At 46.5% G+C, this 15,508-nt stretch overlaps 1 protein-coding gene across 3 annotated transcripts in view; it reads right to left on the reverse strand.

Moving 5' to 3' along the window:
* LOC137340861 (ATP-dependent translocase ABCB1-like) overlaps positions 1-15,508 on the reverse strand; it is a 101,452-nt gene that overhangs the window by 48,559 nt on the left and 37,385 nt on the right. For all 3 annotated transcript variants that reach the window (XR_010966894.1, XR_010966891.1, XM_068003673.1), the window contains exons 14-15: positions 1,210-1,380; positions 347-508 (exon numbers count right to left, since the gene is read on the reverse strand). Coding sequence is in view for 1 of the 3 variants with exons in the window: in XM_068003673.1 (XP_067859774.1) it covers positions 347-508; positions 1,210-1,380 (333 nt within the window). In the remaining 2 variants the exon portion in view is untranslated. The remainder of the gene's footprint in view (positions 1-346; positions 509-1,209; positions 1,381-15,508) is intronic.

Here is a 15,508-nt window from a genome sequence, read left to right on the forward strand (position 1 = left end):
TCATACTGTAATGAAAGTTTACAATGATTTATACTGCATGTTTATTTTGCCACAAACCTATTGCTATAGTGATATTATATTTTATATAATGTTATAGGGAAAGAGTATGGGCAAAATCTTCAGAGTCCCCATGCCACTGGTGGCATCTTACACACAGTGGATTGCAATATTTCAATTTGCCAATGAGCATTTGTTGCGTGCGAGGCTCTGCCTGTGGCGTGTGGTCTTGGAAAATTTTGTTGTATAAACTCTTCTTATATTATAAAGATATGACAGTATTTACTTCTTCCAGCCACATTCATCGTACTTTATTTTGAGATATACCCCAATTTAAAAAAAATGATACCTGTGCTGATACAAGTGAATGGTAAACTCCATTTTTCTGCATCAGTTCCGCATGTGTCCCTTGTTCCATTAAAGCTCCATTTTCAAAGCTTGCTATCACATCGACAGTTCTGATTGTGGACAGGCGATGAGCGATCACAATCGTAGTACGCCCTTTACATGCCTGTGGAAGTTAGAAAAGGAGCTGTGATACAGACTGCTAGCTTTTCATTTCTTTCATAGAGTTACTCATAAGAATTTGTAATTTGATACAAAAACATCATTTGTACAAAAAGAAAAACATTTACTAAAATCATTGTGCGCGCGCCATTTCTCCGGGGTTTCCACAGATCTTCTACCGAAGTTACAGCAGATGATTAGGAGAACCCCCATGGAAATCCAACCCCTTAATGCGTAATGGGTAACTAGGGCAATAATAAATGTGTCTTTGTAGCATCACCCACACCCTGAGAGCAAATCAAAATCATGGGTTTCTCCTGATTGTCCACTGTAACATTAGCAGAAGAGTCAAGGAAACCACAGCAAAAACACTATAAATTAGCTAGTTGTTTTGCCTCTCCCAGGCGATGGTGAGTGGGGGAGGGAGGGAAATGGCAGTGATGGCGTGTGGAAGTTACACCATACCAGGACAGGCTTAATGGACGAACTGGTCTTTTCCCAATCGTTTACATATGTTTGAGTTTTCACTATGTTTAAAAAAAATCGCTCATTTGTTTTCTGCATAACATTAGGCATTTCCTACAAATACTTCTCCCAGAATTAATATTAATTGGCACATGTTCCACAAATGCATGATGACCAATTTTTGTTTCTTTTGCTTAATATGTACAATTATTGTGTTTGGTAACTAAAATCTGCTTGTACCTTATCCAATGCAGCTTGAACCACAGCTTCACTCTCTGTGTCCAGGGCAGAAGTGGCTTCATCTAACAAGAGAATCTTAGGGTTACGCACCAGAGCCCGGGCAATTGCAATTCTTTGTTTCTGTCCTCCGCTTAGTTGTGCACCTCTCTGTCCAACAAGAGTGTTGAATGTCTACAACAAATTACAAAATATAAATGGCATGGACTCTTCACTGTACAGAAATTCAATATTAGAAAGCTTTGCTTCATATAGTTAACCCTTTAAGGCCAGTGGCATCTAGGCACCAAAATAGGAAGAAAATTACGAGTTGCAGCGGATAGTTGGATGAGGGTTCAACCCAGAAAGTATCTTGCGCTAAGTTCCTCAACTCAGTCACATAATCGCAGTGGTTGTGCTAAGCAGAGTCCATGCATTTCCCAACAGGGAGGGCAGAACAATCAGGCAGTCGCCCTGACTGTTCGCATGGTGCCTTGAGACACCACCATGTCTGCCTGTCCACCCTCATGATTAGTCACGGGATGTCCTGGGAAGGCCCATGGTGAATGAAAATGTCTCAAAAAAATCTCAATCTTAAAAAAAAAACTGTCCCTTTGCGTGCATTTTTCTCAGATAGGAACGTACAGTTCTCACAGGGACCATTGCAGCCCATCCAGCTGGCCCAAAATTGGAGAAATACCAAAAATTACTCTCTCATACCCTTAAATCCCTTTCTCTGGCAAATATCTATCCGGTTCACGTCTGATATTGCTCACAACATCCACCTTCACACTTTCCCACGCAATCTGTTCTCTATGTGAAGTAGTCAAATCAGAACATTTCATTGTTCCTCATCCGAGCTTGAGTCCATGCTCCCTTACTGCAGAGTTTATGATTATGTGAATGCATTCACCTTGAAAATACGAGATCCCGCTCCATCACCATAACAATGGCATGGCAGGACTTCTCTCACACCAGCAACTTACGTGCCTGAGTTCATCGGAATTCCCGGAGTCAAGCAATTACCATATAGCGGGTGAGCAGTTGCCCCAGTATCTGTGCAGCTACGGTGCCTGCAAGGTGGGAAGGGCAGGAATTTATGGCACTTGAATCCAGAGCCGGTAAGTGTGTCAGAAGATGCCGCAAAGCAACAAACTTGGGCTCTTTGCCACAAGGCCATTCTCTTTACAGCAGCATCTTGCAGGTGAACGGTACATTGGGACTGGTGGGAATTCTGGTGGGTGACATAATTTGGCCAGTTTGGCCTTTATTCCTGACACCAGGACACAAGGGGCAGACGCAAGAACTTGATTTCTCCAATGCTCTCCTCACTGGGCTCCCACACTTCATCCCACACAAACTACAATTTGTCCAAAACCCCACCACTGATGTCCTATCTCACACAAAGTCCTACTTGCCCAGCATTCCTGTCCTTGCCAAATGCCATTGCTCCCTGACTTTCAACACATTGAACTGAATATCCTCATCATTCTTGTTTACAAACTCTTCCACGGTCTCGCCTCTTATCTCTACAACTAGCCCTACATTCCAGCCCATACCTATCAGTCCTCCAAATATGGCCTCTTGCGCATCTTCCCCCCTCCTTCTGTTCCTCCATCAGTGATACAGACTTCAACTGTCTCAACCCTGCTCACTAGAACGCTCTCCCTAAACCACTTCACCTTTCTGGTTCCATCCTTATCAAAACTTATTTTTTGAACCAAACTTTTGGTCATCTCTTTTAAATCTTCTACTATTACCTGGTACATTTTTCCCTCTGTGCCTTGGGCTGTTCCTTACTTTAAAAGGCACTTTGTAAATGCAAATAATTCTTACATTTTTAAAGGTGTAAATGGCTAAATAACACCATGCATCTACCAAGAGTTTGTTGGTTAAACAGCTCTATATATAGAATCGTAGAAAATTTACGATACAGAAGGCGGCCATTCGGCCCATCGTGTCCATGCTGGCTGAGAAATGAGCCATCCAGCCTAATCCCACTTTCCTGCATTTGGCTGTAGCCCTGCAGGTCATGGCTCTTCAGGTGCACATCCAGGTATTTTTTAAATGAGTTGAGGGTTTCTGCCTCTACCACTCTCTCAGACAGTGAGTTCCAGACCCCCATCACCCTCTGGGTGAAAAAAATTTCCTCATTTCCGCTCTAATCCTTCTACCAATCACTTTAAATCTATGCCCCCTGGTTATTGACCCCTCCGCTAAGGGAAATAGTTCCTTCCTATCCGCTCTATCTAGGCCCCTCAATTTTGTACACCTCAATTAAATCACCCCTCAGCCTTCTCTGTTCCAAGGAAAACAACCCCAGCCTATCCAATCTGTCATCATAGCTAAAATTCTCCAGTCCGGGCAACATCTTCGTAAATCTCCTCTGTACCCACTCAAGTGCAATGACATCCTTCCTGCAATGTGGTGACCAGAACTGTGAGCAGTGCTCAAGCTGTGGCCTAACTAGTGTTCCAGTATAACATCCTTGCTTTTATATTCTATGCCTCAGCTAATAAAGGAAAGCATTCCATATGCCTTCTTAACCACCTTATCTATCTGTCTTGCTACCTGCAGGGATCTGTGGACATGCACTCCAAGCTCCCTCATTTCCTCGACACCTCACAGTATCCTCCCATTTATTGTGCATTCCCTTGCCTTGTTTGCTCTCCCCAAATGCATTACCTCACAGTTCTCCGGATTGAACTCCATTTGTCATTTTTCTGCCCATCTGACCAGTCCATTGATATCTTCCTGCAGTCTACAGCTTTCCTCCTCGTTATCAACCACACGGCTGATCTTTGTGTTATCCGCAAATTTCTTAATCATTCCCCCACGTTTAAGTCCAAATCGTTAATCTATATCACAAAAAACAAAGGACCGAGTACCGAGCCTTCGGCACCCCAAATGAAACAGCCTCCCAGTTGCAAAAACACCCTTTGATCATTACCCTTTGCTTCCTGCCACTGAGCCAATTTTGGATCCAATTTGCCACATTCCCTTGGATTCCATATTTACAAAAATGTTACAATCCTCTTTAAAACATTCTTTGCTCCTTTTCATTCCTTTGTTGACTCGAGTAGCAATCCTATGTCTTGTTAAAGACTAGAAAATACAGTAACTTATTTGGATTGAACTGTAGTGTTGATCAACGCAATTCTGTCCCCATGCTGCCAATTCCCTTTCCTGTGCTGGCACTATCCTTCTCAGAAGCAAAAGAGCAATTTGTCAAAAAGTTCCTCTCTATAAAGGTGGGATAACTACTACTATTAAAGATAAAAGGGGGGAAAAATTGGATAGGGTCTATTTTCATAGAATCATAGAAGTTACAACATGGAAACAGGCCCATCGGCCCAACATGTTCATGTCGCCCAGTTTATACCACTAAGCTAGTCCCAATTTCCTGCACTTGGCCCATATCCCTCTATACCCATCTTACCCATGTAACTGTCCAAATGCTTTTTAAAAGACAAAATTGCATCCGCCTCTACTACTGCCTCTGGCAGCTCGTTCCAGACACTCACCACCCTTTGAGTGAAAAAATTTCCCCTCTGGACCCTTTTGTATCTCTCCCCTCTCACCTTAAATCTAAGCCCCCTCGTTATAGACTCCCCTACCTTTGGGAAAAGATTTTGACTATCTACCTTATCTATGCCCCTCATTATTTTATAGACTTCGATAAGATCACCCCTTAACCTTATACTCTCCAGGGAAAAAAGTCCCAGTCTGTCTAACCTCTCCCTATAAGTCAAACCATCAAGTCCCGGTAGCATCCTAGTAAATCTTTTTTGCACTCTTTCTAGTTTAATAATATCCTTTCTATAATAGGGTGACCAGAACTGTACGCAGTACTCCAAGTGTGGCCTCACCAATGCCCTGTACAACTTCAACAAGACATCCCAACTCCTGCATTCAATGTTCTGACCAATGAAACCAAGCATGCCGAATGCCTTCTTCACCACCCTATCCACCTGTGACTCCACTTTCAAGGAGCTATGAACCTATACTCCTAGATCTCTTTCTTCTATAACTCTCCCCAACGCCCTACCATTAACGGAGTAGGTCCTGGCCCGATTCGATCTACCAAAATGCATCACCTCACATTTATCTAAATTAAACTCCATCTGCCATTCATCGGCCCACTGGCCCAATTTATCAAGGTCCCGTTGCAATCCCAGATAACCTTCTTCACTGTCCACAATGCCACCAATCTTGGTGTCATCTGCAAACTTACTAACCATGCCTCCTAAATTCTCATCCAAATCATTAATATAAATAACAAATAACAGCGGACCCAGCACCGATCCCTGAGGCACACCGCTGGACACAGGCATCCAGTTTGAAAAACAACCCTCTACAACCACCCTCTGTCTTCTGTCGTCAATCCAATTTTGTATCCAATTGGCTACCTCACCTTGGATCCCGTGAGATTTAACCTTATGTACCAACCTACCATGCGGTACCTTGTCAAAGGTTTTGCTGAAGTCCATGTAGACCACGTCTACTGCACAGCCCTCATCTATCTTCTTGGTTACCCCTTCAAAAAACTCATCAAATTCGTGAGACATGATTTTCCTCTCACAAAACCATGCTGACTGTTCCTAATTAGTCCCTGCCTCTCCAAATGCCTGTAGATCCTGTCCCTCAGAATACCCTCTAACAACTTACCCACGACAGATGTCAGGCTCACCAGTCTGTAATTCCCAGGCTTTTCCCTGCCTCCCTTCTTAAACAAAGGCACAACATTTGCTACCCTCCAATCTTCAGGCACCTCACCTGTAGCGGTGGATGATTCAAATATCTCTGCTAGGGGACCCGCAATTTCCTCCCTAACCTCCCATAACGTCCTGGGATACATTTCATCAGGTCCCGGAGATTTATCTACCTTGATGCGCGTTAAGACTTCCAGCACCTCCCTCTCTGTAATATGTACACTCCTCAAGACATCACTATTTATTTCCCCAAGTTCCCTAACATCCATGCCTTTCTCAACCGTAAATACCGATGTGAAATATTCATTCAGGATCTCACCCATCTCTTGTGGTTCCGCACATAGATGACCTTGTTGATCCTTAAGAGGCCCTACTCTCTCCCTAGTTACTCTTTTGCCCTTTATGTATTTGTAGAAGCTCTTTGGATTCTCCTTTGCCTTACCTGCCAAAGCAATCTCATGTCCCCTTTTTGCCCTCCTGATTTCTCTCTTAACTCTACTCCGGCAATCTCTATACTCTTCAAAGGATCCACTTGATCCCAGCTGCCTATGCATGTCATATGCCTCCTTCTTCTTTTTGACTGGGGCCTCAATCTCCCGAGTCATCCAAGGTTCCCTACTTCTACCAGCCTTGCCCTTCACTTTATAAGGAATGTGCTTACCCTGAACCCTGGTTAACACACTTTTGAAAGACTCCCACTTACCAGACATCCCTTTGCCTGCCAACAGACTCTCCCAATCAACTTCTGAAAGTTCCTGTCTAATACCATCAAAATTGGCCTTTCCTCAATTTAGAATTTTAACTTTTGGGCCAGACCTATCCTTCTCCATAGCTATCTTAAAACTAATGGAATTATGATCACTGGTCCCAAAGTGATCCCTCACTAACACTTCTGTCACCTGCCCTTCCTTATTTCCCAAGAGGAGGTCAAGTTTTGCCCCCTCTCCAGTCGGGCCATCCACATACTGAATGAGAAATTCCTCCTGAATACATTCAACAAATTTCTCTCCATCCAAGCCCCTAATGCTATGGCTGTCCCAGTCAATGTTGGGAAAGTTAAAGTCCCCTACTATTACCACCCTATTTTTCTTGCAGCTGTCTGTAATCTCCTTACATATTTGCTTCTCAATTCCCCGTTGACTATTTGGGGGTCTGTAGTATAATCCTATCAAAGTGATCTCTCCCTTCTTATTTTTCAGTTCTACCCATATAGACTCAGTGGGCGAACCCTCGGATATATGCCCTCTCACTACTGCCGTGATGTTCTCCCTAATCAAGAACGCAACTCCCCCTCCTCTCTTACCTCCTGCTCTATCTTTCCTTTAGCATCTGTACCCTGGAACATTGAGCTGCCAGTCCTGCCCCTCCCTTAGCCATGTTTCAGTAATAGCTATAACATCCCAGTCCCATGTACCCATCCATGCCCTGAGTTCATCTGCCTTGCCCATCAGACTTCTTGCATTGAAATAAATGCAGTTTAATCTAGACTTCCCTTGGTCTTTGCCCTGCTTTCTCAGACCATCTGTCCGGTCATGTTCTGTACACTCTCCCTTACTGCCTTTTGTTTCTGTCACCACTTTATTTCTCACTGACTTCCTGCATCGGTTCCAATCCCCCTGCCACATTAGTTTAAACCCTCCCCAACAGCACTAGCAAACACTCCCCCTAGGACATTGGTTCCAGTCCTGCCCAGATGCAGACCGTCCAATTTGTACTGGTCCCATCTCCCCCAGAACCGGTTCCAATGGCCCAGGAATTTGAATCCCTCCCTCTTGCACCATCTCTCAAGCCACGTATTCATCCTAGCTATCCTGTCATTCCTACTCTGACTAGCCCGTGGCACTGGTAGCAATCCTGAGATTACTACCTTTGAGGTCCTACTCTTTAGTTTAACTCCTAACTCCCTAAATTCAGCTTGTAGGACCTCATCCTGTTTTTTACCTATATCGTTGGTGCCTATATGCACCACGACAACTGGCTGTTCACCCTCCCCCTCCAGAATGTCCTGCAGCCGCTCCGAGACATCCTTGACCCTTGCACCAGGGAGGCAACATACCATCCTGGAGTCTCGGTTGCGTCCGCAGAAACGCCTGTCTATTCCCCTTACAATCGAGTCCCCTATCACTATAGCTCTGCCACTCTTTTTCCTGCCCTCCTGTGCAGCAGAGCCAGCCACGGTGCCATGAACCTGGCCACTGCCACCTTCCCCTGGTGAGCCATCTCACCCAACAGTATCCAAAACGGTATACCTGTTTTGGAGGGAGATGACCGCAGGGGACCCCTGCACTGCCTTCCTACTCTTCCTCTGTCTGTTGGTCACCCATTCACTATCTCCCTCAGTAATTTTTATCTGCGGTGTGACCAACTCACTGAACGTGCTATCCACGACTTTCTCAGCATCGCGGATGCTCCAAAGTGAGTCCATCCGCAGCTCCAGAGCTGTCAAGCGGTCAAACAGTAGCTGCAGCTGGACACACTTCCCGCAGGTGAAGGAATCAGGGATACAGGAAGGATCCCTGAATTCCCACATCCCACATTTTCAGGTGCGGATAGCGCGATCCGCTTTTAACCCATGCCCGATGGCCCCTGCGCAGATAGGATGAGACTATCGTCCAGCCTGAGGACTTACCTTCAGGCAGCGTTGGAAATTAGTGTTGACATGATGATTCAATGCAATTCACACTTTCCACCAGCAGGGGGAGCCCCAATCTCTTAAAGGGAGGATGTCTCATAAAATCCCTTAAAGGCAACTGGTACCTAATATTTGTTGAAAATAACAGCCTGCTGTCTGCACAGAGTCTGAACAGAGATCAGACATCGCACATGTAAAACACAGATGCAGGACCAGTCCCTATGTTTACAAACTGATGAGTTATCTTGAAACATTGGATAAAGGTAACACACTACTAAATCCCACAACCTCCAATCTGCATGCCAGACCTCACCAATCTGCCAATCTGAGTTTGTACCAGGCCTGCGAGAGAGTGCGCACCAAGGTGCTCTGCTGATGCACCAAAGGCCTTGGTGCAAGTGGTGGACAGAAGGAGGTACATCCTATATCCGTGGGGGGAGGGAAGGGGGCCCTCCAGACATATGCCCAAAGGGCAGTGGGAGGCAGCAGGGGACGAAGTCAATGCCAGGCGCATAGCATCACAGCATCATGGATGCAGTGCAGGAATAAGTTCAATGCTTTGACACGAGTGGTCAAGGTGAGTGAGGTCAACTGTCAAGTGGCATCTCCTACCAACTGCACCACTAGCTGCATCCACTGCACCATGCGCTACACCCCCCATCACCCACATACCAACAAACTCTTTCCATCAGTACTCAACTCTTCCAATCAGATGCTTCCTCTCACCCTTACACATTATCACTATTGCAAGCCGCCCATCCACAACTCACAGGCCACACACACTGGCAGCTTTTCAACCATGACAGGCACATCACCAAGACACATGTCCCACTTTCTTGCAGGAGAAGGTGGTGCATAACAGGAGGCAGCAAGTGGCAGTGGCATTTAGCCCCTTGAGCCTGTTCCACCATTCAATGAGATCATGGTGGACCTGTGACCTAACTCCATATACCCGCCTTAGCCCCATATCCCTTAATAGCCTTGGTTCACAGAAATCTATCAATCTCAGATTTAGATTTCACAATTGAGCTGGCATCAACTGCCTTTTGCAGAAGAGCATTCCAAACATCTCCCCCGTTTGCGTGTAGAAGCATTTTCTAACTTCACTCCTGTACGTCCTGGCTCTAAACGTTAGGCCATGTCCCCACTTCCTAGTATTCAAGTCTAGGAGATCTCCAAACACAGTTACAAATGTATCGGCAGGCTGATCCAGCCACTAACCTATAAATCCTGCATGGTCCCTTTAAATAGCGCTGGTGGGGGTCCGCCAGGCAGTCGAAGACAAAAGCAAATGTCTTCCTTTTTCCTCAACCGAGGATTCCCCTCCACTGTAGTTGACAGGGCCCTCGACCGTGTCCGTCCTATTTCCTGCACTTCTGCCCTCACCCCTTCCCTTCCCTCCCAGAACATGATAGCATCCCCCTTGTCCTCACCTTCCACCCCACCATCCTCCACATTCAATCTCTCATCCTCAGCCATTTCCGCCACCTTGAGCGTGATCCCACCACCAAACACATCTTCCCCTCCCCTTTCAGCATTCCGAAGAGACCTCTCCCTCTGCAACACCCTAATCCACTCTTCCATCACCCCCAACACCCTCCCCATGGCGCCTTCCCGTGCGAGCGCAGGAGATGCAACACCTGCCCTTTCACCTCCTCCCTCCCCACCTTCCAGGGCCCCAAACACTCCTTCCAGGTGAAACAGCGATTTACTTGTACTTCTTTCAATTTAGTATACTGTATCCGTTGCATACAACGCGGTCTCTTCTACATTGGGGAGACCGAACTCAGACTGGGTGATCGCTTTGCTGAACACCTCCGCTCTGTCCACAAGCATGACTCTGACCTTCCGGTCACTTGCCATTTTAATTCCCCTTCCCACTCCCACTCTGACCTCTCTGTCCTCGGCCTCTTACACAGTTCCAATGAAGCTCAATGTGAGCTCGAGGAACAGCACCTCATCTTTCGTTTAGGCACTTTACAACCTTGATTTCAATAACTTCAGATCATAACCACTATTCTGATTTTTTCAGTCAGCTAGTGCTGTTACTGGTTCTGCTGCTGCCAGATACTCCTGATCAATCTTTTGTTTCTTAACCTGTCCTATTACCACCTTCCTTGCCTTGCACCATCATCCCTTTTGTTATTTAATCACTTGTGCCCTCCATCCTATCACAGACCTTCCCTTCTGTTCTTTCCTCCTCTCCCCCACTTTCCCTGGCTCTGTGCTTACTCACAAACTTTAACTCTTAACATCTTCCAGTTCTGACAAAAGATCTTCGACCTGAAACATTAACTCTGTTTCTTTCTCCACAGATGCTGCCTCACTTGCTGAGCTTCTCCAGCATTTGCTGTTTTTACTTCAGATGGTCGTAGTTAAGACTGCGCGTTGAGTTGATCGTTAAGACACTATTTTGGAACTTATCACTTTGTAGCACACAGGTTGTGCCCATTTTCTACTTAATTTACATGCAGCTGTCGTTCAGTATTTGCGCATGTGCTAATAGCTACACCAAGATGGCGTCCGGCGCACGTCACGATGGAAACGTGCGCGCGCAGCCAAGATGCCATCTTGGCACTTTGGGAGGCCGCATAGCGCTGAAACAACGGGCGCTACATGGCCCAATTTCTCGCCCAAACTCTCTTCTATGTTCAAATGCCTCACAAGACCTAACAGACCCATCAGAGGTGGCGGTACAGTGATATACAGTCAGGAGGGAGTGGCCCTGGGAGTCCTTAACATCGACTCCGGACCCCATGAAATCTCATGGTATCAGGTCAAACATGGGCAAGGAAACCTCCTGCTGATTACCACCTACCGCTCTCCCTCAGCTGATGAATCAGTCCTCCTCCATGTTGAGCACCATTTGGAGGAAGCACTGAGGGCAGCAAGGGCACAGAATGTGCTCTGGGTGGGGAACTTCAACGTCCATCACCAAGGGTGGCTCGGTAGCACCACTACTGACCGAGCTGGCCGAGTCCTGAAGGACATAGCTGCCAGACTGGGCCTGCGGCAGGTGGTGAGCGAACCAACACGAGGGAAAAACCTACTTGACCTTGTCCTCACCAATCTACCTGTCGCAAATGCATCTGTCCATGACAGTATTGGTAGGAGTGACTACCGCACAGTCCTTGTGGAGACGAAGTCCCGTCTTCACACTGAGGACACCATCCAACGTGTTGTGTGGCACTACAATCGTACTAAATTGGATAGATTCAGAACAGATCTAGCCACTCAAAACTGGTCATCCATGAGGCACTGTGGGCCGTCAGCAGCAGCAGAATTGTATTCCAGCACAATCTGTAACCTCATGGCCCGGCATATTCCTCACTTCACCATTACCAACAGCCAGGGCATCAACCCTGTTTCAATGAGGAGTGTAGAAGAGCATGCCAGGAGTAGCACCAGGCGTACCTAAAAATGAGGTGCCAACCTGGTGAAACTACAACACAGGATTTCATGCAAGCTAAACAGCGGAAGCAACATGCTATAGACAGAGCTAAGCGATTCCACAACCAACGGATCAGATCAAAGCTCTGCAGTCCTGCCACATCCAGTCGTGAATGGTGGTGGACAATTAAACAACTAACAGGAGGAGGAGGCTCTGTAAACATCCCCATCCTCAATGATGATGTGGAGATGCCGGTGATGGACTGGGGTTGACAATTGTAAACAATTTTACAACACCAAGTTATAGTCCAACAATTTTATTTTTAATCCCACAAGCTTTCGGAGGCTTCCCCCTTCCTCAGGTGGTGTCACCTGAGGAAGGGGGAAGCCTCCGAAAGCTTGTGGGATTAAAAATAAAATTGTTGGACTATAACTTGGTGTTGTAAAATTGTTTACAATCCTCAATGATGGCAGAGTCCAGCACGTGAGTGCAAAAGAAAAGGCTGAAGCGTTTGCAACCATCTTCAGCCAGTAGTGCCAAGTAGATAACACATCGCGGCCTCCGCCCGATATCCCCACCATCACAGAAGCCAGTCTTCAGCCAATTCGATTCACTCCACATGCTATCATGAAACGGCGGAGTGCACTGCATACAACAAAGGCTATGGGCCCCGACAATATTCCGGCTGTAATGTTGAAGACTTGTGCTCCAGAACTTGCCGCGCCTCTAGCCAAACTGTTTCATTACTGCTACAACAATGGCGTCTACCCGACAATGTGGAAAATTGCCCAGGTATGTCCTGTCCACAAAAAGCAGGACAAATCCAATCCGGCCAATTACCGCCCCATCAGTCCACTCTCAATCATCATCAAAGTGATGGAAGGTGTCGTCGACAGTGCTATTAAGCGGCACTTACTCACCAATAAACTGCTCACTGATGCTCAGTTTGGGTTCCGCCAGGACCACTCGGCTCCAGACCTCATTACAGCCTTGGTCCAAACATGGACAAAAGAGCTGAATTCCAGAGGTGAGGTGAGAGCGACTGCCCTTGACATCAGGCAGCATTTAACAGAGTGTGGCACCAAGGAGCCCTAGTAAAATTGAAGTCAATTGGAATCAGGGGGAAAACTCTCCAGTGGCTGGAGTCATACCTAGCACAAAGGAAGATGGTAGTGGTTGTTGGAAGCCAATCATCTCAGCCCCAGGACATTGCTGCAGGAGTTCCTCAGGGCAGTGTCTTTGGCCCAACCACCTTCAGCTGCTTCATCAATGACTTTCTCTCCATCATGAGGTCAGAAATGGGGATGTTCGCTGATGATTGCACAGTGTTCAGTTCCATTCGCAACCCTTCAGATAATAAAGCAGTCCGTGCCTGCATGCAGCAAGACCTGGACAGCATCCAGGCTTGGGCTGATAAGTGGCAAGTAACATTTGCCCCAGATAATGACCATCTCCAATAAGAAAGAATCTAACCACCTCCCCTTGACATTCAACGGCATTACCATCACCGAATCCCCCACCATCAACATCCTGGGGGTCACCATTGACCAGAAACTTAACTGGACCAGCCGCATAAATACTGTGGCTACAAGAGCAGGTCAGAGGCTGGGTATTCTGCGGCGTGTGACTCACTTCCTGACTCCTCAAAGCCTTTCCACCATCTACAAGGCACAAGTCAGGAGTGTGATGGAATACTCTCCACTTGACTGGATGAGTGCAGCTCCAACAACACTCAAGAAGCTCAACACCATCCAAGACAAAAGCAGCCCATTTGATTGGCACCCCATCCACCACCCTAAACATTCACTCCCTTCACCACCGCGCACCGTGGCTGCAATGTGTACCATCCACAGGATGCACTGAGGTATATTTAGCTCTTTAACTATTATCCCGCCGGCTTTATCTGCGGGTAGGAGCCGGCTTCCGAACCCACTCTGCATTTCTGCAATTTTCGCAGCCCCCCCACCCCCAATTTCCATGTAATATGGAGCCCTATAACTGTGTTACCTGTAAAGCTTTCTCATATTGCTCTCTGCTTTACAGCTTTAAATAAGGATTTTGTCACATGCCAAATAATAATGGAGGCACCGTCTTATCTTATTGAAACATACAAGATTCTGAGGGGACTTGATAGGGTAGATGCTGAGAGGATGTTACCCCTCATGGGGGAATCGAAAACTAGGGGGCATTGTCTCAGAATGAGGGGTCGCCCGTTTAAGACGGAAATGAGGAGGAATTTCTTCTCCCAGAGGGTCGTGAATCTTTGGAATTCTTTACCCCAAAAAGCTGTGGTGGCTGAGTCATTGAATACATTCAAGGCTGAGTTAGTCAAATTTTTGATCAGCAAGGGAGTCAAAGGATACGGGGAAAAGGCAGGTATGTAGAGTTGAGGTAAAAGTCAGATCAGTCATGATCTCATTGAATGGCTTGAGCGGCCGAATGGCCTACTCCTGCTCCTATCTCTTATGGTCTTTGTGAAAAATTCTTTGGCAAACTTTTTTATGTAAGGAATCTTACAACACCAGGTTATAGTCCAACAATTTTATTTTAAAATCACAAGCTTTCGGAGATTATCTCCTTCGTCAGGTGAGTAGTGAATGAGGTTCTCAAATCGCATATCTTATATTAGGCTGGGACACCATCACACCAATCAAAGGTGTCATTGGTGTTCAGACAGGTTAGCCACGGTCCCAGTATGCTGAATACACATTGTGTCAAATTACACAGACAGAGAGAAAGAGGCCCGAAAGGCAGAGAGAGAGAGAGAATTTCCAGTTGTATTAAAAACGGGTAACTTTTTTTTCCCTTGCTGGTGGGGTTACGTGTAGCGTGACATGAACCCAAGATCCCGGTTGAGGCCGTCCTCATGGGTGCGGAACTTGGCTATCAATTTCTGCTCGACGATTTTGCGTTGTCGTGTGTCTCGAAGGCCGCCTTAGAGAATGCTTACCCGAAGATCGTCATGATGTGGAGATGCCGGTGATGGACTGGGGTTGACAATTGTAAACAATTTTACAACACCAAGTTATAGTCCAGCAATTTTATTTTAAATTCACAAGCTTTCGGAGGCTTCCTCCTTCGTCAGGTGAACGATGTGAATTTTCACATCGTTCACCTGACGAAGGAGGAAGCCTCCAAAAGCTTGTGAATTTAAAATAAAATTGCTGGACTATAACTTGGTGTTGTAAAATTGTTTACAACAATACCCGAAGATCGGTGGCTGAATGTCCTTGACTGCTAAAGTGTTCCCCGACTGGGAGGGAACCCTTCTGTCTGGCGATTGTTGCGCGGTGTCCGTTCATCCGTTGTCGCAGTGTCTGCATGGTCTCGCCAATGTACCATGCTCCGGGGCATCCTTTCCTGCAACGTATGAGGTAGACAATGTTGGCCGAGTAACAGGAGTATGAACCATGTACCTGGTGGGTGGTGTCCTCTCGTGTGATGGTGGTATCTGTGTCGATGATCTGGCATGTCTTGCAGAGGTTGCCGTGGCAGGGTTCTGTGGTGTCGTGGACGCTGTTCTCCTGAAAGCTGGGTAATTTGCTGCGAACGATGGTCTGTTTGAGGTTGGGTGGCTGTTTGAAGGCG

Source organism: Heptranchias perlo, chromosome 2 (genome assembly GCF_035084215.1).
Source record: "Heptranchias perlo isolate sHepPer1 chromosome 2, sHepPer1.hap1, whole genome shotgun sequence".
Lineage (NCBI taxonomy): Eukaryota > Metazoa > Chordata > Chondrichthyes > Hexanchiformes > Hexanchidae > Heptranchias > Heptranchias perlo.